This window comes from Balaenoptera physalus, assembly GCF_965194825.1.
Source record: "Balaenoptera physalus genome assembly, chromosome: 19".
In the NCBI taxonomy this organism is placed as follows: Eukaryota; Metazoa; Chordata; class Mammalia; order Artiodactyla; family Balaenopteridae; genus Balaenoptera; species Balaenoptera physalus.
In genome coordinates this window covers 55548843-55573745 of record NC_138900.1, presented here as the reverse complement: position 1 = coordinate 55573745, position 24903 = coordinate 55548843, and the positions used below count along the sequence as shown (strand labels likewise).

Genomic DNA, 24903 nt, shown 5'->3' with positions numbered 1-24903 from the left:
CCGCCCTGTCCTGCACCTGTCACAGAACTTCTTAGAACACTTTTATATTCCCAAGTCCTTTACATTCAAAAAAATTTTTTTTTTATTTTTCTGCAAGCTAGCGGGTAACTGGTGAGAAGCTTTGATAAACTGGTTGGAACTAAGGCATTTTATTATTGATGTAGTAGCTGAACAAACTCAAGGTTGAATAAATGTGGGAATTTTCTTTAGCACCAGGGCCAGATTGAGGAGACCTTTTAGTCAAAGAGGCAGTTCTGAATTCCCCTTTGCGTCATGCCCCGTGCTTCTCGTGCTTGGGTTCAGATTGGGCAGCATAGCTGGGGCTTGCACTTTTGACCCTGTGATAGTGTGTAAAGGTCGTGTTTCATCAAAATAACTCCAGTTCCAAGAAGGAGCCTCTCCTAATGCAGAAGCATTTGTAAGGCCTACATTTATATTTTTGATGGTCTGGACTCTCTTTTACGACAAACACACTGTAATCATGAAGAGGGAACAAAGGCACATAGATAATTAGCTCTTATCAGACAGGATCTGCTGGGGCGTGGAGGAAGGATTGTGATGTTTCACTTTCGGGTGATTCCCAGTGTGCTGTTTCTCCCCAGAAAACGGGCCATTATAGTCCCCTAGGATGACATAGTAAGTGGTCTCCGAATTGTATTTCAGACAGTGAGCGAATAAAATGGGGGGAGGTAGTTTTATTATAATTTTCATATGAAACTTTTGTATTGATGTATAGCATATGTACAGAAAAGTTCACAAATCATAGGTATATAATTCAGTCAATTAGCAATCACAGGAAATAGACTGTTCCAAGAAATAGACTATTCCAAGAACCCTGGAAGCCCTGGGGGAGGGAGGCACATTTTAATGTATGACACATAGTAATTATTAGGTTAAATCATATGAAACTGCTGATATTTGAGCATTTTTGACCTTAAGAAAAAGTTTCACGTGGTTCAACCTAGTAAGAAGTTAAAATCAGTTATTAATAACTGGTCAGTCAGTTATTTTGTGATAAATCTAAAATAAACTTGTAAACTCTCCTTGAAGCTTGTTCATGCCCATCCCATTTACATACGGCATGGGAAAGGAATTACAGGAATGAAATATGGCCATCTTATCTTCCTCACAGAGGACGATAACGGTTTTATCCCTGGAGAAGTATTTTCTGATTCTTGGGTGTCTAGTTTCAAATGTCAAATAATATCACTTTTATTACTTTTGTCCTGGAAACGATTCCAGTGTACTAAATTTCTCTGTGCTTAAGTCTTCATTTTCAGCCCAAATTTTATCTCCTGCATACTTTTATTCTTGTGTAGATCTCTACCCCTGAGAGCTTTAAATGAGTAAGAAGAAAGGAAAAGAATATAACTGCATTAAAGTATAACAATGAAAGAATTATAGAGTATTTTGGAGATTGCAGAAATATCTTCCTAGAGCCACTGGGGACTAATACTCATTTCTCTTGTTTTTGTGTTTTTAACCTGCCCTACTTAGGTCATCTTGTTATATCACCAAAGGTTCTCCAGATGGAATTCCAATGTTTGCTCTTAAAATTTTTTTAAATGTGAGAGATGTAAAAATAAACAAATAAAACCATTAAATTTCATAAGAAGTTAGAAAGCACAGAGAGATGCTAACATTCATTTGGTAACTGGACCATCTATTAATAGTTGATGAAATATTGTTTATTCTTAGGGTAAATCAGAAGGCCCAGGACTTAAGATCAACATCAGGCATCGCCCTGTAAACATTCAAAAAATTTTGCAGCCTCCCACATTCACTTCAGTGGACATCACTAAAATAGCTTTAATGTAAATAACTGGGGAGGTCTTGAAGTTAATAGAGTAATTTCTGATTTCCCGAAACAGTGTTGTATGCTCCCAGTTTCACACTGATGCTCCCGCGGTTAGCGGTTAGCGGTTAGCGAGAGCCCTGGGGACCATCACGCTTCAGTTCTCTCAGGCTCTCACTTCCTCGTGGCACTGCTCTGAGGATGGTCCTGCAGCCCCAAGGTCAAGACTTCAGTTTCCCTGGCGCCCCCTACAGCCACACACCAAAAACAATTCAGTGTTGAATCTCTTGAGGAACTTCTTCCTTCTTAGGAATGAGAAGCTTCTCGCACATACATATGCTTTTGAAGGGGAAGCAGAGTTCTCCACCTGTTTCCTTTTTTTTGGCCACGCTGGCCTGTGTGGGTCTTAGCGCAGCATGTGGGATCCTAGTTCCCGACCGGGGATGGAACCCGCATCCCCTGCATTGGAAGCGTGGAGTCTTAACCTCTGGACCGCCAGGGAAGTCCCTCCACCTGTTTCTTACGATCTTAATTCTTGTAAGAGAACCACAAATCTCCGTCGTAGTTCCTCTGTCAGAGCTGTGTGGATGTCAGCCTCCTGATACCTTGAAATGTGTTTCGGACTAAAGGACAACGACATTGTCCATGCTGTGTATGGAGTGTGATGGGTTGGGAGGGGGGGTGAGGGAATCTAAATACTGCTGTGCTGAGTTTCAGATTTTTCAGTCATTCCCATCCCAATTTTGCAGTATATTATGGTACCTTTGAATCCATCAGATGTGTGGGAAGCTTTCATTTTATTCTATATTTTTTCCCTTTTAATTTTCTTGGTGTTTTTCTTCCCTCCTCGTGGGTGTAACGTTTTCACGCACAGATGTCTCCTCGCTCTGCCCGGCGACGTTGGTCCATACAAGCAATTAACGACTTCCCGGTACTGTGCGCTGTGCAAATGCTCTCCTTAACTAATCCTGTCTTTGCCCAAAGGCCCAAGAATAAAATGCCACCTGCCTGGCTTTGAGGAACCTGGAATGACAGGCTGGCTGGTTTTCAGGACCAGCATAATCAATTTCTCACTCTTGGGAGTCAGGCGCCAAGGACTGCCTCCTGGTTCTATCAGTTTCAAATGGGTGAATACTGATATTGTTAAGGATTGTGAATGGACTTCTTTGAAAATGAAGCTGAATGCTGGATTTCTTGGAAAGAACCCCAGTGATAAACCTTTAGCTCACCTGATTTCACTTGGAGTATTTGTATAATTTCATAGAGCTTTCAAAAGCCTACCTTTGGCATGGCGGGGCAGCAGAGGAAGATATAAGAGGCTTCTACCATTTTGTCTCCGTTTTTATCGTCTTGCTCGAGTTCAAAGAGGGAAGTGCCCACCTGCTTCATTGGCATGACACCAAAGCTAGATTTTAATCCTTTGGGAATTTCCTGGAACAAATTTTTTCCTTGCCATCAATATTTTGCATTGACAATAAAACCTCTGCAATGGACATCTTCTCTTCCTTTTCTCTTGCTTACTCTCTCCTCTTCTGTCTTCCTCTCCCACCCCCTTTGTGTTTCAGTCGTGCCACGGTGACCTCAGGCTGTGCAAGACAGCTTTGAGGCTTTTGTGTAAGTTTCATTTGGTGTAAAGAAAAAAAAAAAAAAATTTAGGGGCATAGTCCTATAGCCTTTTCATATAAAAACCGGTTGAAATCAGGAGCCTTGATTAGCAAGTTCCACTGCTGCCCAACAGCCTGGAGGTGGAGCTGCCTCCACGGCCATCTTTCCTCAGAAAGCCTGTCCTACCAACCCAACTGCTGCGTTTCCACTGATTTTTCCAGAAGTCCCTGCTCCTGCTGCTATTTAAATAGGAACTCGTTTTGACTCACTGCCCGCTCTGCTGATGATTATGCATCGACGACGGGGTTGCTGCGAAGCAGTTGGTGGCTTATTCTTGGGCTGTTTTTACATTTAACCCATTTATTGGCATCGATGTTGCCTCCGATTGTAGCAGTAACACTGGTGGTTCAGTCGCAAGCTGGCTATTGGTTGTCATTCAGTGCTCTCTGCACCAGTGCCTCCCCGCTCCCCCCGCCCCTCCCTCCCCACCCCCATCCTCCCTGTCCTGTTGCCCGTAATTCCATGAACACCTTCTCGGTCTGTTCAGAGGACCATCCCAGTCTCATCGTGTGATAACTTGTCTGTCTTGCTTTGTCTCTCCTCCCTCGATCCCTGCTCATGGAATCTGTGGGGAAGGGGTGTTTTCTATCGATGGGGCATTGAGATGACCTGAGAGAAGTGCAGAGTCCACCTCCCAGAGGTACCGATTTTACTGCACAGAAACGTATCTACATTTAAGCCCGTCAGAGTGGGACTGGAGCAATGCAGGAGGTTTTAGGGGGCTTTGGGGCCCCTGTGCCCTTTCCTCACCCGGAAAGGTCAGCCACACCTCATCCCGGTGTGTCATTGTTGTCGTCACCTGACAGGTGCTCAGACTAGAGAGGTTATTCTAAAATAATAATCCAGCAAGATACGAAGGCAAAGAAGTCTTGGGAAGGTGTGGATGAGGTATGAACCATTTTTGTTGCCAAAACACTAGAGGAAACACTCCATGCTTCTTAGGGAGCAAGTGGGTCCTAGGCCTGATTTGAGATCTACCACATCTTTGTTTAGGCAGCCTTGTTGGATTTGAATCCCCAGAATAATTAGCCACGAGACATGTTTACTGAGTGACCTCCATAGCTTGAAGGGGAGATAGCTCATATTTAAAAACCATCAACCTCCAAGTTTGAAAAAAAAATATTTTGTGACCCCCCCTTAAAGATTTTTTATAATGTTTTATAGTTATTCCTTGCTGGATTAAATGAACAAAAACAGCTGTCCCTTAATTGCTTTCACACTTTGATTCTTGGTGGCAGCTATCATTAGGTTGATCCTGTGTTAGGGAATCTCCTTCTGTTGTAGGCTCAAAGGCAGCTTATCGAGGTCCATAAAGCACCACCTGTACATCAGTACAGATCAAACAGAGAAGCACCTGGAAGCCTGGTGTCTCAAGAAGCTGACAAGGAAGTCCCAGGAAATACAGACAGTGATTTCTGTATTTCTGTGAAGGGTAGTTGCAGAAAGCTGCCCAGACCACTATCTTTACATTTTCATCAAGGACTTATTGATGACTCACATGGGCCCGTTTCTGGCAATCTCCATCACCCAAGACTGCAAATGGGAGAAGAGCCCTGAGACGTCTCTTTGGACCCTGAGTTTTCTTTTCTCTGCATGTGTCGAATCCTAACACATCCAAAAAGGAAATTAAACGGCGCGAGGTTCAGGCTCATGAGCCCGGCCTGAAACACAGCACCTTGGCCTGAGCCTGGCGTGTTAAGCCCTGTAGCCGCAGGAGCTGCCTGCCTCTGCCTGTCACCAGCGCGTTGCTCTGGCTCAGCAGTGCTTGGCAGAGAAGTGACTTTAGAAGTGAGTAATTGTAGACAGTGGTGTGTTGGACAGCCCTCACTGGAATCAGATGTGGATCTCCGTATATGCAGAAATGGGTCTGTTTTTATATGGATCAAACTGTTTACATATTAACAGGTAGCTTAGTCAGGACTTAATTTTCCCCCCTTTTTAATCTAAAATCATACTCTTAAAAGCAGGTTAATAAGTATGGGCTTAGCAGCCTGAGAACCTGTGTTCAAAGCTCAGCTCTTAGGAGTGTGGCCTTGAGTAAGCTCACCTCCTCACTGGTGAAGTCCAGGGCGTCTCTCATTTCCCAAATACTGGCTCCTCTCTGGCCGTTGTAGAGAAGGCTCTGGGGAAATAGGATAATTGCTCGTGATCTTCTTCCACATCCATTACCCAGGTCCCTCTGCTCAAGTATTTTTGACATTCTGAAAATGATCCTTTTTAGAAATATTGCAAGTCTGCTAGGAAAAACGTTCTGACATGAGCTAGTCTATTTGCAAATGAACCACTTAGGGCACATGGGTCTTAATATTATGCTTTCATTGGGTTTGCTTAAAAAGTCAGGCGATTGTGGATGTTTCCAGTGTGGTCTGAAAGCTGTAGACCCCATCCCTCACGAGGCCTCCATTGGTTTCCAGCATTCAGTTAAACGGATCTGTCGTGAATTGCTCAATTGTTAAGGGCTTCTTATTTTCTCTTTGTAATAAGGAGCCAGAGTCAGTGCCTGGAACTGTTTTAAAAGCCTTTCAACCAACCCGGAAGACCCAATTAGATGGATCCTATTTGATTCCAGATGGAATCTTTTGAATGTAGATCTTTTCTTTCTGCCTTAAAAAAAAAAAATCCAGTACCCTAAATCTCATTGGAGATGATGAATTACGTGGGGCCTTGTGGGTATGTCATTTCCCGGGATTTTTAAACTCCCGGAAGTCTGGATGAAAGTCACAGTGAAGTGAGTTTATGGACTTATGCCCTCCGTGTTCTAGTTAACCATGTTGTGCTGTCCCATCACTGCAGGGTCGGTGTATGCTGAGTTACTCTCTGTAAAACCGGTCCTAGTGCTCAGGGCACGTGTGACAGCACAGTCTAATGTCGATAAACGCTGCCTGGCTCCAGCCCATCCTGACAGGCCGTTTTTCTCCTTAGCACACTTGCCCCTTACTTGCACCCACATCACAGTTCTTTAGAAATTAACCAAGGCCGGCAGAGAATTGAAGGGCTACTAGCCCCCAAGAATAGATGCAGTTTCCTCTTGTGTTGCAGAATCATGACTTGTGTATGGATACATAGTAACTGAACTGCTTCTAAGACCAAATAGGTTAAGGTTCCAAATTGATAGCATATGTATTTACAAACGATGATGAACAATTCAAATACTTTAGCTAAACATCTACATTTACCTGCCATGCACTGAGTCCGGGTGTCCTGGGTTTAGCAGGTTCCATGCTGCTTACTAATCCTATAGGAAGTTACGTGCGTTGGACAACTTTGGGGGTTAGATGGGATGTGACCGGTCAGAAATGCCTGGATATAGACCATGACTGATTTATGGAAGAGTGATTGTATCAAAATCACTGGTGGAAAATGAATTTATCTATGAACCATCTAAATAATAATATACTCTGCATGCCCGAGAGTTTATGGACATTTATAATAATTACAGATTTTTAAATTGCACTTTTTCAGTTGACACTTTGCAGTGTCACCTTTTCATTGTCCCCTGATTAACCTTGTGAGATTGGAACCACAGAGCTTATCATGAGCCCAGAGTTACCAGTGAGCAAAGAGAGAGTGACACAAGCCTGAATTCACCGCAAAAAAGGAACGTGCCTGGGGTCTCATTGAGCCAGGGCATGTGTTAATAAGACCAGTAAGCCTTGGTTTCCTGACTCCACATTACAGGGCCCTTTCACTGGCTCCTTTTGCCTCCTTTGTTAATAAATATGTCACTTCCCTCCTGAGTTGAATCACTTTGGTGACCCCCTTTCTAACTTGTGGCAATAAAATAAAATAGAATATTGCTCCCTTGGCTGGTCGTCATTTTGAAGATACCAGATGGGGCTACACTCTCATAATTCTCATTTTCCAGGACATCTCTCATTTCCCACATACAGGCTCCTCTGTAGCCATTTGTAGGGAAGGCTCTGGGGAAATAGGATAATTGCTTATGATCTTCCACATCCATTACCCAGGTCCCTCTGCTCAGGTATTTTTGACATTCTAAATGATCACTTTTAGAAATAATTCAAATCTGCTAGGGAAGACAGGGTAATTTTTCTTGAGCTGCTCAGTTTCTGTGTCTGCCTCCCATAGATGAAAGTTTGCAGATCCCACACTGCTGTGTCTGAATTAAATTTCAACAAATCCAATTTAAATTGTCTGAAAAGGAAAGAAAAAAAAAAAAACTTTGATTAATTTCAAGCAAGAATTTTGAACCTAGGGCTGAACCCAACCTTAAAAGTTGCTCTTCTCCCACATTTTTATGGTCTTTACTAACTTATTTACTTGCTGTTCTTTCTTTTTTAAATTCTGGCTTCAAGGTGTTTTTGAGCACCTGCAGAATGTATATAGCACTGCAGTAGGTGCTTATTTTCCTCTTAGGATTCTGGGCCATGAGCTCAATGCCCTTTGTCATCCTTTTATTTTCTACAGATGCTGATTCATATAATTGTGGGCATGATGTAATGCAAGGTCTCTGCAAATTACCAGTGATCCAACTATGGTGTGCTCTGCAAATGTAGGTTTCCGTTCATCAAAGTCCCCATTAGTTATATCTTGTCATTTCCCCCAGAAATCAAGGAGATGGAAAAGTAAGCGTGAGGGATCGGACTCTGGGAATCGGCCAATCAAGGCTGCTGGGAAAGTGATCATTCAGGATATTGCCTGCCTTCTTCCTGTTCACAAGTCATTGGGAGAACTATACATGTAAGTTCAGAATTTCAACTATGCCGTGCTTCCCACTTAGACATGAATATCAAAGTTGTTTATTTTATCTTATTTTATTTTATTTTTTGGCCGTGCCTTGCAGGATCTCATTTCCCTGACGAGAGATTGAACCCAGGCAGTTGAAAGCCTGGAATCCTAATCACTAGGCCACCGGGGAACTCCCTGTTTATTTTATTTTTTGAGATACTGGAATCCTTTTTAGGAGAGGCCCAGTGCAGTAGCTTTGTTCTGCTGCATAGCGAATTACCACAGACCTAGCGTTTAAACAACACACATTTATTATCTCGAAGTTTCTCTGGGTCTGGGCATGGCTTACCTGGGTCCTTGCTCTGGTCCCCCCAGGCTGAAATTACGAAGTCAGCCGGGTGGCGGTCTTAACCAATGCTCAGGGTCCTCTTCCAAACTCATTCAGGTTGTTAGCAGAATTCATTTCCTTGCAGCTGGAGAACTCAGCCGGAATTTCATCTTCTCCAAGACCAGCAGGAGTGTCTCACTGATGCTTCACTGTCTTTCTAAGGTCTCATCTGATTAGGTCAGGCCCACCCAGGAGAATCTCCCTTTTGACGATTACGGGAGTGATATGTCATCAATATTGACTGGTCTTGACCCCGTTTAAAGGGAGGGTTTATACAAGGCATGTACAGCAGGGGCCAGCAATCTCGGGCACAGTCTCAGAATTCTGCCTCCTGTACTTAATATGTAAAACAGTTTAAAAGCAGAGCTACTTTGGTCGAAGGGAGCTGGGAGGTGGGTGACAGGCACACAGAAGCTGCTGACCTGTGGTTCCCCTTCTTCCTGAACTTGAACACATAATAAAAAATACTTATTTTGTTGTTTATGTACAGCACGTTACTCCTTGTTAGAAACTACAGTCAGCATTATACACATCTAAATCAATTTTTATTCAACCCTTAAGCCTGGGGAACTCCCCAGAAAAGCTAGCTGGCAAATTGTTCTTTGAATCTGGCCTCCTTTCCTGACTTCAAAGAGGTAAGCAATTTCACCTTCCCCAGGCCGGAACTCACAGTGTAACATCAACTGTAGGTAAGCTTTTCCTCCATGTTACGTAGAAAGGGAGCTTAAGGCCAATACGAATAAAACATTTTGAGTGACACCCAAAGAGGCAATTTTTAGTTTATTTGTTAAACCAGGAGTAATTGATTTAGAGGTCAACTGGAAATAGACTTTTTAATTCTTCTTAAATTTCAGATTGAATGTGAATGATATTCAAGAAACATGTCAGAAGAACGCCACTTCTGCCTTGCTTGTTGGAAGGAAGGATCTCGTCCAGGTATTTTCCATTCCTTTTGTTGGAGATCTGGATTTTTCTCTTGGAGCAGGTTCTTTTCACTTTATAGTTGTGGTTTAGTGACATTTCAAGGTGTACCTCCTATTTTGTAATTTCTTTCCCATTTTCTTTGCCAAACTGTAGGGCTAGAGCAGCTTTTTAAATCCCTTGGATGTTTTTCTTATTAGTGCTTAGTTGAGGAGGTCCTAAAGCATTTACTAAGTGTTTTTATAACATCTCTTTTCTATTCTAGGGCAGGGTGATTGTTAATACGTAAATTTGGATGTCTTTATCTTTGCCATTTACACCCTCAGTTCTGTTTTGTTTGTTTTTTACTTTTAAAAATGCTTCATTTCATAAAAGGTTTACCAAGGCATTCCTTAAGATAGAGACATGTTCAGTTTTAAAACAAGGTGTAATATTACAAGAATTAAAATTTCCTTCGTCTTTGCAGAAACACATCAGTGCTTAGGCAAGTTGCTCCTATATTAGTGAGGTTTTTTGTTATTTATTTATTTATTTATTTTTGTTTGTTTGGCTGTGCCACGCGACTTGCGGGATCTTAGTTCCCTGACCAGGGATCGAACCTGGGCCCTCGGCAGTGAAAGCGTGGGGTCCCAACCACTGGACCACCAGGGAATTCCCAGTGTTTTTTTTTTTTTAACTGTTTTATTGAGATTGTAGTCCATAGACCATGCAATTTACACATTTAAGATGTACCATTCAGTGGCTTTTAGTGTAGTCATAGCATTTTGCTATCATCACCATAAGCAATTTTGGAACATTTCCTTTACCCTGTAAAGGCACCCCACACCCCTTACTTGTCACTGCTCAAGCCCCTCTTCCCCCATCCAGCCCTCGCCAACCACTAACCTATGTTCTGTCTCTATTGCATCTTTTATTCTTTAGCATGAGGATTAGATTGAGCAATGGAAACTATGAGCTACTGTCCTATCTGCTCAGTTTTTTCCTTGTAACCCTCCAAGTGACCCAGAGCTAAGGCCTCTCCTTGATTTTTATCTGATAGAAAAATCCCTAAGATTTCCTTTTGTCTCCTAGTAAACACCGTCAAGTCTCTGCTGCAAACCCTTTTAAGTAAAACTTAGAGTCATGGATTTAATCTGTTTCTCTAAGGACCCAGCCACCTAAAATTCTGCAAACACTAAGAAGGCAAAACAAAGTAGTGGAAATAGTGGGGAATTTCTAACAGGTGGCGTCAGCCCGACTCCGCTCCCTAGTGGTGTAACACTGGGCCAAGTATTTCCGACTCTCTCAGCGTCTGTATATTTGTCAAATGAGACCCACAAGAATAATTGCCTCATAGAGTTGATGAGAAGATTGGTTCACGTTCTGAAAAAACATTCTCTGAGGAAAAATTACTTCCTAAAGTGTTTTGGTTTTTTTTTTTCTTTTTCTTTTAAGTTTTTAGGACTTTTATGGCAGGGTTGATTTGGAAGGTCAGGCTAGTCCGAGTGAAGTGGAAAGACCCTTCCCTGGGGTTCAGACATACCTGGGTTTACATCTGGGCTCCGTCCCTTTCATGTTGTGTGATCCTAGGCAGCTACCTAATCATTCTGAACTTCAGTTTCCTCAACTATAGAACAGGAACAATACTTCTGAGGTCCTTATGAGAACTAAATAAGGTGATATGCATACAATTTCCATACCTGTATCTGGTAGATGTAAATACCCAGTATGTGGCAAATTATTGCTGCTCTTCTTGCAATTGCAGTCATCATTGTGGTGTGGTCTTCCTTAACGGGCTGGAAATGACATCAGTGCAGATGCTTGGAGAATTTTTTGTTGTTGTTCTTTTTGCACATATTGAAGATGATGTGTCTACTGTTTTGCAGAGAGTTACAGGAATAAACCTGTCAACTATTTCTGTTGAAGGCACTTAGGAAACGTGTATTACAAGTGAGGAAATAATGGGCCCAAGTTGTCAGCCAGGGTAGTAAACATCCTTTCCTATCCCAGAAACCTATGAACTTCTTCCAGCAACCATCCAGGTGGTCCATTGATCATAGAAATGAATGTTTTTCATTGGAACCAATACTGATGGGCATTATTTAAGTATACTGGAGCCACACGATTTAATTGACTTTTTTTTTTACATATCTGATGTGTTTCTATACCTGTTTTTCAGTATTTTTATTTGCTTATTCTTTTTTTCTTCTATTTTAAACTCCTTGATTCAAAGTCTGTAGCTTCTTCCTTGCGGGTTTTTCTCAGAGTCTAGTAGTGTTTTCCAGTTGGTGGGCATACAGTGATGTATTGCTAGTAAGAAAGATTTCCCAAAAATAGTATTCCATTAAAAAAAACCACATGTATTTATTTATTTATTTACTTACTTATTTATTTGGCTGTGCCGGGTCTTAGTTGCGGCGTGTGGGATCTTTTAGTAGCAGCATGTGGGCTTCTTAGTTGCAGCATGTGGGCTCTTAGTTGTGGCACGCATGTGGGATCTAGTTCCCTGACCAGGGATCGAACCTGGGCCCCCTGCATTAGGAATGCAGAGTCTTAACCACTGGACCACCAGGGAAGTCCCCAGTATTCCATTTTTAAAGGTATAGAGGGGAGGGGACTCTGTTGATGGTGTGATGTATTTATATTTAGCGTGTGCTAAATCTTGGATTTAATAGACACTTCATGGACATTAGTTTCTGCTTGAGGACTCCAAGCCCCGTGAGGTTTCAAGTTTGGGGATATTCCTCAGATTTGATGTCAACAAAAAGAAAGCCGAGTCTATTTTTTCTTGGCCTATTTTTCTGTAACTTCAGAGAGTATACTGAAACTTTTGTAATGGAAGGTTTTTCATTATTTGGGCAAAGGACAATCTTAAGTGTGATACCGAATGCATTTTTTTCTCCCTGCCAGTTCACTAATGAAGCAGCAGAAAAAGTCACATGAGTCAGTGGTTAAATAGACCATCCAGGGAAGTTGTTGCGTGGTGTCATTTCTCTGACGTCTGCTTCATAGAAGTTTTTAAGGCTAGTGTTTCTCAAATGTGCATACAAGTCCCCCGAGAATCTTGCTAAAATGCAAATTCTGCTTCAGTAGGTCTGGAGTGGGGTGTCAAACTCTGCATTTCAGTAAGCTCCCAGCTTTGGCCGCCCCCAGAGTAGCAAGGCTTTAGGCTGTGTGTGGAGGAGGAGGAGGTGGGGTTCTTTCATGGTTCCCGGTCCTGTGCTCACCAGTCTGAGTGTGGGTATTTCTCTTTGATCTGTACAGGTTTGGTCGCTGGCTACAGTAGCTACGGATCTTTGCCTTGGTCCGAAGTCTGACCCAGATTTGGAAACACCCTGGGCTCGACATCCATTTGGGCGACAGCTACTGGAATCCCTGTAGGTTTTGAGAGCTAAAAGTGAGGAACATGAGTGATGTGAATTTTAGGTCTATAAACACTTTCAGTGTTTTTGTCTAAGAGAAAAGTGCAAAGGCCTGAGGCATGAGAAGAGGAAGTGAGACCTTTCCTTTTAGGGCTGCTATAATTTCTGTGCAGAACTTACTTCTTAGAGCAGAAGGAATTATACAGTATTTGTCATTTATAACAAGGATTTAGGACTCATGTGTCCTTGAGAGAGTTATGCTTTGGCCCAGAAGTACATCAGTCTGAACACAGGAGTTTGAGTTCTTGAGGTAGAAAGTTTCTTGGGTGCTATAGAATCTTGCCCCTGAGAGCAGGTTAGAGAATTGCACGTTGGCCTTCGTGTTTTCCAAAGGCCACGATGCATTCACCCTGTTAGACAGTTTATGAAAACCTTGAGTTTGTGTTTGATTTATTGCACTGAAATATGGCAAACTGGAAATACAGTGTGCAAAATGATTCACAACCAGGAAAAACCACTTGAGGCTCCAAGACAGGGAGGCCCAGGTCCTGACAGAGAGATGGAAAAGCTCTCCTTCCTTCAGGTGGAGGTTTGCTTTACCTACTTGTTGAGGCCAGACCTGGGACACGTGCTCCTGCTTCAGGTTGCTCATGGTGCTTGTTCTACCCACTTCATACGAGGCTCATGAGATAGTGTGAAAACACCTTAAACCTATCAGACATTGCTTGGTAGGAAAGTATCAATATTATTCCATCACCAAGGCCAAGTCCCTGGGATCTCTACCTCACATTCTATCTAGCACAGTTGTACTGAAAGGAGCAAAGGGGATGTGAGGACCTAAAAGGTAAAACTATCCCCTGTTGTTCTTACTTAATAGCTCAGACTCATAATGCCACCTCCCGAGTCTGTGACCTGCTCCCCATACTGTGGTGGCACCGTGCTCTCTGAGCACCTCCATGTAGCCTTACGTCATATGAATGGAGGACATAGAAACCCCCCAGGAAGCGGTGTGATGCCTCCTTGGAGTTGGGGAGGCCGAGAGAGCATGTATGGCCTCACTCAGATGTGAGTTGAGTCTCCTTCATTCTTGAAGAAGCTCCATTCGAGTCTGAACCCAGGCCTGGATGCCAGCTAGGAGCTTTCAGATTGGTTATATCTAGGTCATGTGTAATACTCAGATACATGTTATTCCAAAACAAATTTAGCCAGACTCAAAGTCGATCAAGCCCCTGGATCTGTAGAAAGCCCTCGTTCCTGAAGGGGGCTTTTGAGGCAGAATCAAGAATTCTCCCTTCCTTTATGGTTTATCACAGGATATAGTTCCCTGTGCTATACAATAGGACCTTGTGGTTTATCCGTTCTATATAAATGATAATGGAAAAGAGTATGAAAAAGAATGTGTATATATATATATGTATAACTGAAGAACTTTGCTGTACAGTAGAAATTAACACAACATTGTAAATCAACTATACTTCAATAATATAAATTAAAAAAAAAATTCTGCCTTCCTACCCTGATGGCGGCAACCCGCCGCTGTCGTGACAGTCATCCTTCCCCCTGCCCTTCTCATGCCTTCTTCTCTCCTGTCCCCTTTCTCTCCAGGCTGGCTCATTACTGCCGGCTCCGGGACGTGCAGACGTTGGCTATGCTCTGCAGCGTGTTTGAAGCCCAGTCTCGGCCGCAGGGGATACCAAACCCCTTTGGGCCTTTTCCCAGCCGCTCATCTAACCTTGTGGTGTCCCACAGTCGATACGTAAGTTGGGGGTTTCCTGGTGTGAGTTTGACTTTTCCCAGAGGTTGCCGTCACCGGGAACGGCACTCTCATACTGCTCCTGTTTGCTCTGCAGCCCAGCTTTACATCCTCTGGTTCCTGCTCGAGTATGTCTGACCCAGGATTCAACACTGGTGGCTGGAACATAGGTTGGTATGGAACTGCCTTAGCCCACGCTGGGTTTTTTGTTTTTTTTTTTTAAAACATCTTTATTAGAGTATAATTGCTTTACAATGGTGTGTTAGTTTCCACGCTGGGTTTTTATACTCTAAATGTGGTGTGTGATTTAATATGTAATCTTTACTTGATGAATACTCTCCATATTTTTACTTGTTTCTCCTTCACACACACACACACACACACACACACACACACACACACACACACACACACACACACACACAATGCCGCAAAGCTTGCGGGATCTTAGTTCATCTTAATTCCCTGACCAGGGATTGTACCTGGGCCCACTGCAGTGGAAGCTTGGAGTCGTAACCACTGGACCGCCAGGGAAGTCCCCCTCTTTGCCCCTTTTTTTTAAAAAATTAATTAATTAATTTATTTCTGGCTGCGTTGGGTCTTCGTTGCTGCATGCAGGCTTTCTCTAGTTGTGGCGAGCGTGATCTACTCTGTTGCAGTGCACAGGCTTCTCATTGCAGTGGCTTCTCTTGTTGCAGAGCACAGGCTCTAGGTGCACGGGCTTCAGTAGTTGTGGCACGCAGGCTCAGTTGCTCCACGGCATGTGGGATCTTCCCGGACCAGGGTTCGAACCCGTGTGGCCTGCTTTGGCAGGTGGATTCTTAACCACTGCACCACCAGGGAAGCCTCCCCTCATTGCCCTTTAAATTGAGTATGATGGGGATACTGTAGTCAGCAAGGTCTGGGCTTTTCATGTTTGAACAGGCTGGTTTCTGGTCTCTCTGCCTTGCTGGGTTGCTTTCCATCTTGTAACCTTAAGAAACTGACAGTGGGACTTCCCAGTGTCCACCCCCAAACGCTAACCCTTATCCTTTCTCCTGCACAAGGCCCTTTCCCGATCATCTGCCACTTCCTGTTACCTCCCTCTCCCCACGTACCTCCTTCAGGGTAGAGAAATAAAGCTGAGCCTGGTTCCAGCTGGCCATAAAGGTCTATTTAATGAGGAAGTGTATTTGTGTTTTCTGGATTTTTAAAATTTCTTTTTAAAAATGATCTTAGTTTTGTTGATTACAAAAGTACTATTTACCCAGTGAAGAAAAACAAAACAAAAAGCATTAGTGGAGAAAATAGTGATCATCGATTCCCCCACCTAGAAATCATATCTGTTAACATTCCAGAACATTTTCTTCCAATCTTTGTGTGTGTGGGGGGGTCATTCTATATTTGTGGTTTTTGTGTTGCATTTTTGATTTTGTCATGAGCATTTTCTCATGTCATTTAAAGAGTTTTTATAAGTAATGCCTGCCTAATATTCTACATCATCTCTACCATAATTTGCTTAATCATTATGTGTGTACTTAATTATCAAGTTACCTTAATAGTAAATACCTAGACAAAAAGGTAAGGCTAGGAGAGTGTTCTGTTTAGTTCCATTTCTCAGGATCTTCAACTTAGCTTATCTTTCTTCCAGGGAGTAAATTGGACACATATACATTATGAGAGTTTTCAGGTATTTCCCATGCCTTCTCTGATTTTCATCTTCTCTTCCCATTTGATTTTTTTCAGTGGGAAGAGAGACAGAGCACATATCTTCACCCTGGGGAGAGTCCTCACCAGAAGAAATCCGATTTGGGAGTCTGACCTACAGTGATCCTCGTGAGCGAGAGCGTGACCAGCACGATAAAAATAAAAGGTAATGACCTTCGCAGGTGGGAGCTGCAATTTCATGACGCTTAGATTCTCCAAAATCAGGACTCTTAGCATATTATGTGTCATTTGTTATATTAAGTGCTGTTTGGCCTTGAGCTTGTTTCTCTGAAAGGAACTGACTGGAATTTTGAATTTGATCCAGGCTTCTGGACCCCGCCAATACCCAGCAATTTGATGACTTTAAGAAATGCTACGGAGAAATCCTCTACCGCTGGGGTCTGAGGGAGAAACGAGCTGAAGTGCTGAAGTTTGTTTCCTGTCCTCCTGATCCTCACAAAGGAATTGGTGAATAAGATTCTTTCTGTTCCCATCACTCTCTGAAAAGTCCTATAATTTAATGTGCCCATAACATAATACTTGGAATGAAGTTCCAGTTTCTCCTTTATAAGCAGAAATTTCTGAAGCATTTTGAGTCTGTTTCAAGCTTCCGAAAACCCTGGCATTTCATGAGGTGATTACATTTTTACTTTAACGGAAGACGTTTTCTATACAATCCTCAGATATTGATTGGAAGTGAAGTAGGGATATTTATTCGGTGATTCAACTAATGTTTATCAGACTCCTCTGAGTCACAGCGCTAGCACACTCACTCCTTCCCGTGGTGGAACTCACAGACCAGTGGGGGAGAAAAATATAATTACAAATTGTGATCAGTATTTATGAGCAAACAAAAGGGGTATTGGGGCAGGGAAGCAGGGGGGGGAGAATCTTAGAAGACATGTCGAGCTGTATCAGGAAGGCTCTCTGAGGAGCTGAGGTTTGCAGGATGGGGCAGAGCCACACATGCAGCGAGAGAGCAGCACGCAGGGCGTCCCATGCAGAGGGAGCGGGTCCATGGGGGAAATAACTTGTTATTCTAAACAGGTGAAGGAAGGCCAGTGTGGCTAGAACATAATGAGTGAGAAGAGTGCTGTAAAATTAGACTGTAGGATAGTCAGACTTGAGAGTCATGGTAAAGAATTTGGATTATATTCTAAGTCCAATGGTGAGCTTCAAAGGACATTAATAGGTAAGTTATATGACTTCCCTGGTGGTCCAGTGCTTAGGACTCTGTGCTTTCACTGCCATGGGCCCGGGTTCGATCCCTGGTCAGGGAACTAAGATCCCGCAAGCCGCGTGGTGAGGCCAAAAAAAAAAAAAAAAGTAAGTGATGTACTTTGGTTTCCATTGTAAGAGGATCCCTTTGGCTGTTATAGGAAGTAAGGGTTGGAGGATGTTAGAAGCAGAGGTAGGAAGGCCATTTGAAGATTCTTAGAGTAGTCAGAGAGAGATGGACGGCCTAGTCTCGGGGTGACATCAGTGGAGGTGGAGAGAGATGAGTGGAGTAAAAATGTATTTTAGAGGTAGACTCAATATGACTTACTAACAAGTTGGGTATGGGCTTGAGGAGAAGAAGCAAGGCTTAGATGATTCCCAAGTTTCCAGCTCAAGCAACTGGGTAGATGGTGGTGCCATATTCTACGATAGAAAAGATTGGAAGAAAATTGAAAACTCAGTTTGGGACAGTTGGAAATGTTGGTGAGGTTCAGACTGTAGAAATCATGCAGGCAGTTGGATATGAGTCTGGAGCTTAAAGCACAGTTCAGGGCTAAAACTAGGAATGTGGGAATCTGCACCATGTCGGTGGTGTTCAAGCTGTGAGAGTTGAGTGCATTTACCTGGGAGCTGTGAGGTGGGGAGGAAGAGGATGGGAGGAGCAAATAAGAGAGCCCACTTACTCTGGGCCTTGAGAGAAACCAGTACTTGGAGATTGAGTCTTGGAGGAGGCACCAGAAACAGAGACTTAGAATGAGATACCAGTGAGTTTTGAGGAAAAGCAAGACTGTACTATGAAAGAAGCTAAGAGAAGAGATGTTTTCTAAAGAGTGACATGAAAGACAGATACAAGAGTGGACTGAACACACACTGATTTCCTTTCTCCCCTAGACCCTGCCAAGGTGTCTACAAAGAGCTTTTCTAAAGACACAACCATGCAAGGAGAAGTAATGTTGGCAGTAAAATTTGGGACCTGGGGGGCAGATAGGTTAGTGATACCTGATCTCACAGGGAGAAAGCTGAGCCCTGAACTGGCAGGCAGAAAAACAGCAACGCACATGGCAGAACCCCCAGGTGGCTCAGGAATTAGTGGTACCCCGCACCTCTGCAAGTGGCATGAAGGTGACGTCAAAAACAGGAGTATTGTGTCATGGCCTTTCTAGAGTCCCCAGATCCCCACTCCTAGTTTGCAGAGCAGTTATCACCCTTCCTCTCCCCCAGCAGAAAACGGAAGTTCGTTCTCCAAAGAAGGTGGACACATTTCCCAATAAGGGGGCCGCCACGTAGCTAGCATACGAATGAGGAAAGACCCAGGGTTATAGAGAAGATCCTAGAAGCTTCCAGAGAGAGAAAACAGGTCACATACAAAAGATAGGAATATGAATAGCATCACACTTCTCGGGAGCAGTGAACTAGATACTGGAACTAGATGACGACAGTGCGGCAGTGCCTTCCCTGTTCTCAAGAAAATGATCCTCTTAGAATCTCTTAGAATTCTAACCTAGAATTCTGTGCTCAAGTTATCCATCGAGTGTAAAAGTAGGCCTTCAACCTATCCAAGGGGGAGAAATAGATTCAAGCCAGGAAACCAGGGTGTTGGGATGATGGTGAAAGGAGATGTACATGACAGACCTGAAGACAGACCAGTCCAGGTTGGAGCTTCCGAGCATTGTCTCCAAGAAGAGAAAAAAAAAATCTGTGTATTTCAGTATATATAGTGTATTTCAGTATTCAGTGTGTTTACAGAAGATTCAGATGTTTGGAGATGAATTATCAATAAGTATGTAACTAAGCAAACAGGAAAAACAAGACTAACTCTAGGAGGAACAAAATGTGCAAGAAAGAAGGGAAGTCATCATGGTACGTGGCTTGGCTTGAGTAATATTTACCTAGAGAAATAATGTGAAGACAGTACTGATCCAACCAGCTGATAATAGAACCGCATGGGGAAGATGAGGAACAGGTGGTACATGAGTCTGGTTGGGGAGATTGGAGAATGAAAGAGCTTCCACCGGGGAAGGTCAAGAGACAGTGCTTAAATATGACAATTAAGAAATAGCTTTCTGAACATGTTGTGTAGAGATAGGGAGGTAGAAACAGAAGAAATAGTTAAGAATTTCCTCTAGGGGGTGATGGGTGTGGAGGTGGAAGGGAATGTTGCTTTTCATAACATGATACATAGAATAATTTGACCCTTTAAGTTGTGCGAGAATAGTTTCAATTAAAAAAAACAAACCAAACTAATATATAAATACATACATACTAATACATACATTGAATAATAAGGATTATTTTAATATGGATTATCTTTTTTTTTAATTTATTTATTTATTTGTTTTTTTAAATTTTTGGCTGTGTTGGGTCTTCGTTGCTGCGCACAGGCTTTCTCTAGTTTTGGCGAGCGGGGGCTACTCTTTATTGCGGTGTGCAGGCATCTCATTGTCGTGTCTTCTCTTGTTGCAGAGCATGGGCTCTAGGCACGCGGGCTTCAGTAGTTGTGGCACGTGGGCTCAGTAGTTGTGGCTTACGGGCTCTAGAGCACAGGCTCAGTAGTTGTGGCGCACGGGCTTAGTTGCTCCGTGGCATGTGGGATCTTCCCGGGCCAGGGCTGGAACCCGTGTCCCCTGCATTGGCAGGCGGATTCTTAACCACTGCACCACCAGGGAAGCCCCAAATATGGATTATCTTGGTGCATGTACATAAAGAAACACAGACAGAAAATGCTATGTGGGTACATATTTTTCAGAGCATCTACATGCATGAAAGTGTATCAGGGAGAGATTAATGATGGCCTGGAGCAATTTGTCTTTTAAAATTAGTTTCCAGGAAAATAAATGAATCACAGAGATATGTAACTGATGTGTCAATCCATCAATCAGCTAGACTATTGTCATCTCCTATTATAAAGGTCATGCTGGGTTCTGTGGGCTGGACAAAGAATTGTAAGGTGTGGTTTGGGGAGAGGGCATTCAAGAAGTCTATAATCCAATCAGAGAGATGAAACAGAAGCTCATGAAGACTTAAATGATGTTCGAGAATGAATAGTATGTCCTAATACCATTACAAACAATGCTACAAAATTTCAGAAAGAAGGGGGGAGCGTGGATTGTGGAAGAGTCACAGACAAAAACATTAAGTATTTCATCCTTAAAGTTTTTCCTTTGGAAGAGTCAGACTACCCAAATACAGGAAATAGCAGGTATTGAATATGACAAGGTTGCCAAGTTGGTCTCCTCCTGGTGGAAAACGAGCAGTTTCCTCTCACACTTATCACATCTGCAAGGGTCACTCCGTATCAGCAGCAAGATTTGAGGGGCGAGGTTGTTTTCATTTAGGGGATTAGATATTTATAGAAAGGACTCCAGGCTTCATTTATTTTGAGGGGATAATGCTGGACAGAGTATTCTTTAAAAAAAAAAGAAAAAAAAAAGGAAAAAAAAACCTCCATATGCAAGGTGATTTTTGTCTTTGTTTTTTCTATTGAGGTATGAGGCGCTAGGTCAGAATGGTGTTAGAGAAGGTGCAGCCCACCCCCAGTGTCTATCTGCCCACCTGAATTTTATTCAGCAGTTTTCTGTTTCAGTTTATTAATTTAATGTCTTATTTACTTGGCTGGTTTTACTTACATTTGTGTAATGTGGTGTTAATTAACACACATAACTCTTCTATGTGATTAACAAACTAGAATTGTATGACACTAAACCTTTGGAGTTAGCTTCCACCTGGAGGTTCCGTAAAGCCTTGGGAATCATAATTTGATCGTTCCATGTACCAGCAGTATTTTTATTGTCCTTATTAGTTTGTCTGTTAGGAACCAAGAATGATCCATTTCGCCTCTACCAGGTTTCACCTGTGAAGCCTATGCCTGTGATTCTATGCCTCCTTCCCTGAGATCCCCCAAGTTTATCAGTGTTCCAGTGAAAGACAGTTGACAGCTTTGTGGTTTTCATCAATGTCTTATAGTTTTCCGAGTAAAGGTCTTCTACCTCCTTAGGTAGGTTTATTCCTAGGTATTTTATTCTTTTTGATGTGATGGTAAATGGGATTGTTTCCTTAATTTATCTTCCTGATAGTTCATTGTTAGTGTATAGAAATGCAACAGATTTCTGTATATTAATTTTGTATCCTGCAACTTTACTGAATTCGTTGATAAGCTCTAGTAGTTTTCTGGTGGTGTCTTTAGGATTTTCTGTGTATGGTATCATGTCATCTGCAAACAGTGACATTTTTGCTTCTTCCTTTCCAATTTGGATTTATTTTATTTATTTATTTTTCTTGTCTGTTTGCTGTGGCTAGGACTTCCAGTATTACGTTGAATAAAAGTGGCAAGAGTGGGCATCCTTGTCTTCTTCCTGATCTTAGAGGAAATGCTTTCAGCTTTTCACTGTTGAGTATGATGTTAGCTTTGGGTTTGTCATATAAGACCTTTATTATGTTGAGGTATGTTCCCTCTATGCCCACTTTATGGAGAGTTTTTATCATAAATGGATGTTTAATTTTGTCAAAAGCTTTTTCTGCATCTATTGAGATGATCATATGGTTTTTGTTCTTCAATTTGTTAATGTGGTGTATCACACTGATTGATTTGCTGAAAAATCCTTGCATCCATGGGATGAATCCACTTGATCAAAGTGTATGATCCTTTTAATGTACTGTTGGATTCAGTTTGTTAAAATTTTGTTGAGAATTTTTGCATCTATGTTCATCAGTGATATTGGCCTGTAATTTTCTTTTTTTTGTGGTATCTTTGTCTGGTTCTGGTATCAGGGTGATGCTGACCTTGTAAATTACGAGTGTTCCTTCCTCTGTGATTTTTTGGAATAGTTTGAGAAGGATAGGTGTTAACCCTTCTGTAAATGTTTGGTAGAATTCACCCGTAAAGCCTTCTGGTCCTGGACTCTTGTTTGTTGGGAGTTTTTAAATTACTGATTGAATTTCATTACTGGTAATTGGTCTGTTCATATTTTCTTTTTCTTCCTGGTTCAGTCTTGGGAGATTGTACATTTCTAAGCGATTTTGAACACATTCCACATCCCTTTGTACCTCCTAAAGTGGCAAAAGTTAGCATGTTTACGAGCATCACCCAAAGTGGATGCATACTCTTACCAGCTGTTAACTAGTGGTCATGCCATTATGTGCAACAATGAGCGTCAAGAGAGAATATTAAGATTATGCTCAGTGACTTAGAGTTTTTGTATTTTTTCTCTTTGGAAATTTAAATCCATTTAGAAATTGTCCACACCCCTAAAGATTATTCGTTAGTTAAATGAAATATAAGTTCAAGGTCTTAAAGTTGATAAGGATGTTAGAAATTATGTTTAAGTGACACACTAAAAAGAAACGTGATTACTAATGATGTATTGAATTTTTCAGCAAGATGACATTTTCATCATTTTACCCAGATAGAAATGGAGAATAGTTTACATATACAGTTATCTCAAGTGCCAAAGAACAACCCTTTTAAAAAGACATGTTATTATCATTCAGTTTACGTGAACACACGGTTTTTACATTTTCATAATTTTAAATGTTGAATCTATTCAAACCAATAAAACCAGTAAAGGAAACTTAAGAAATATAAACTAATCAGTTTTTAATGAGAACACAAAGCAAAGTCTTACATAATATATACAGTTATGCTTTACAGAACTAGAACAAAAAATTTTTTAATTTGTATGGAAACACAAAAGACCCCACATAGCCAAAGCAATCCTGAGAAAGAAAAATGGAGCTGGAGGAATCAGGCTCCCTAACTTCAGACTGTACTACAAAGCTACAGTAATCAAAACAGTGTGGTACTGGTGCAAATACAGAACTATAGATCAATGGAACAGGATAGAAAGCCCAGAAATAAACCCATGCACCTATGGTCAATTAATCTGTGACAGAGGAGGCAAGAATATACAATGGAGAAAAGACAGTCTCTTCAATAAGTGGTGCTGGGAAAACTGGACAACTACATGTAAAAGAATGAAATTAGAACACTCTCTAACATCATACTCAAAAATAAACTCAAAATGGATCAAAGACCTAAATGTAAGGCCAGACACTATAAAACTCTTAGAGGAAAACATAGGCAGAACACTCTTTGACATAAATCGCAGCAATATCTTTTTTGATCTGTCTCCTAGAGTAATAAAAATAAAAACAAAAATAAATAAATGGAACCTAATTAAACTTGAAAGCTTCTGCACAGCAAAGGAAACCCATAAACAAAACAAAAAGACAACCCACAGAATGGGAGAAAATGTTTGCAAATGAAGCGACCAATAAGGGCTTAATCTCCAAAATATGCAAACAGCTTATGCAGCTCTGTATCAAAAAAAACGCCAAACAACCCAATCAAAGAATGGGCAGAAGACCTAAATAGACATTTCTCCAAAGAAAACATACAGATGGCCAAAAAGCACATGAAAAGGTGCTCAACATCACTAATTATCAAAGAAATGCAAATTAAAACTACAATGAGGTATCACCTCACACCAGTCAGAATGGCCATCATCAAAAAGTCTACAAACAATAAATGCTGGAGGGGGTGTGGAGAAAAGGGAACCCTCCTACACTGTTGGTGGGAATGTAAATTGGTGTAACCACTATAGAGGTTCCTTAACAAACTAAAAATCGAACTACTATATGATCCAGCAGTCCCACTCCTGGACATATATCCAGAGAAAACCATACTTTGAAAAGACACATTCACCTCTATATTCATAGCAGCACTATTCACAATAGCCGAGACATGGAAGCAACTTAAATGTCCACTGACAGATGAATGGATAAAGAAGATGTGATACATATATACAATGGAATATTATTCAGCCATAAAATAACAAAATAATGCTATTTGCAGCATCATGGATGAACCTAGAGATTATCATACTAAGTGAAGTAAGCCAGAAAGAGAAAGAGAAATATCATATGATATCACTCATATGTGGAATCTAATTTTTTTTAAATGATACAAACGAACTTATTTACAAAACAGAAACAGACTTACAGATACTGAAAACAAACTTATGGTTACCAAAGGGGAAACGTGACGGGGGAAGGATAAATCAGGAACTTGGGATTAACATACACACATTACTATATGTGATAAATAACCAACAAGGACCTACTGTATAGCATAGGGAACTCTACTCAATATTCTGTGATAACCTATATGAGAAAAGAATCTGAAAATGAATGAGTATATATATATATGTATAACTGAATCACTTTGCTGTACACTTGAAACTAACACAACATTGTAAATCAACTATACGCCAATAAAATTTTTTTTAAAAAGTTATGCTTAGAGAAAGAAGACAGCTTTTTTCTGGGGGGGTGGGGGCGCTGCGTTGGGTCTTCCTTGCTGTGTGCGGGCTTTCTCTAGTTGCAGCGAGCGGGGGCTACTCTTCATTGCGGTGTGCGGGCTTCTCATTATGGTGGCTTCTCTTGTTGCAGA

At 41.7% G+C, this 24903-nt stretch overlaps 1 protein-coding gene across 8 annotated transcripts in view; it reads left to right on the top strand.

Annotated features, from left to right (window-relative positions):
• WDR59 (WD repeat domain 59) overlaps positions 1–24903 on the top strand; it is a 95337-nt gene that overhangs the window by 56822 nt on the left and 13612 nt on the right. For 5 of the 8 annotated variants that reach the window (XM_082438994.1, XM_082438990.1, XM_082438996.1 and 2 more), the window contains 8 exons: positions 2670–2726; positions 8028–8161; positions 9392–9473; positions 12702–12814; positions 14405–14555; positions 14650–14722; positions 16278–16404; positions 16564–16706. In XM_082438994.1, coding sequence (XP_082295120.1) covers positions 2670–2726; positions 8028–8161; positions 9392–9473; positions 12702–12814; positions 14405–14555; positions 14650–14722; positions 16278–16404; positions 16564–16706 — 880 coding nt within the window. The remainder of the gene's footprint in view (positions 1–2669; positions 2727–8027; positions 8162–9391; positions 9474–12701; positions 12815–14404; positions 14556–14649; positions 14723–16277; positions 16405–16563; positions 16707–24903) is intronic. The other 3 variants (XM_082438991.1, XM_082438993.1, XM_082438997.1) reach the window with 1 other exon arrangement.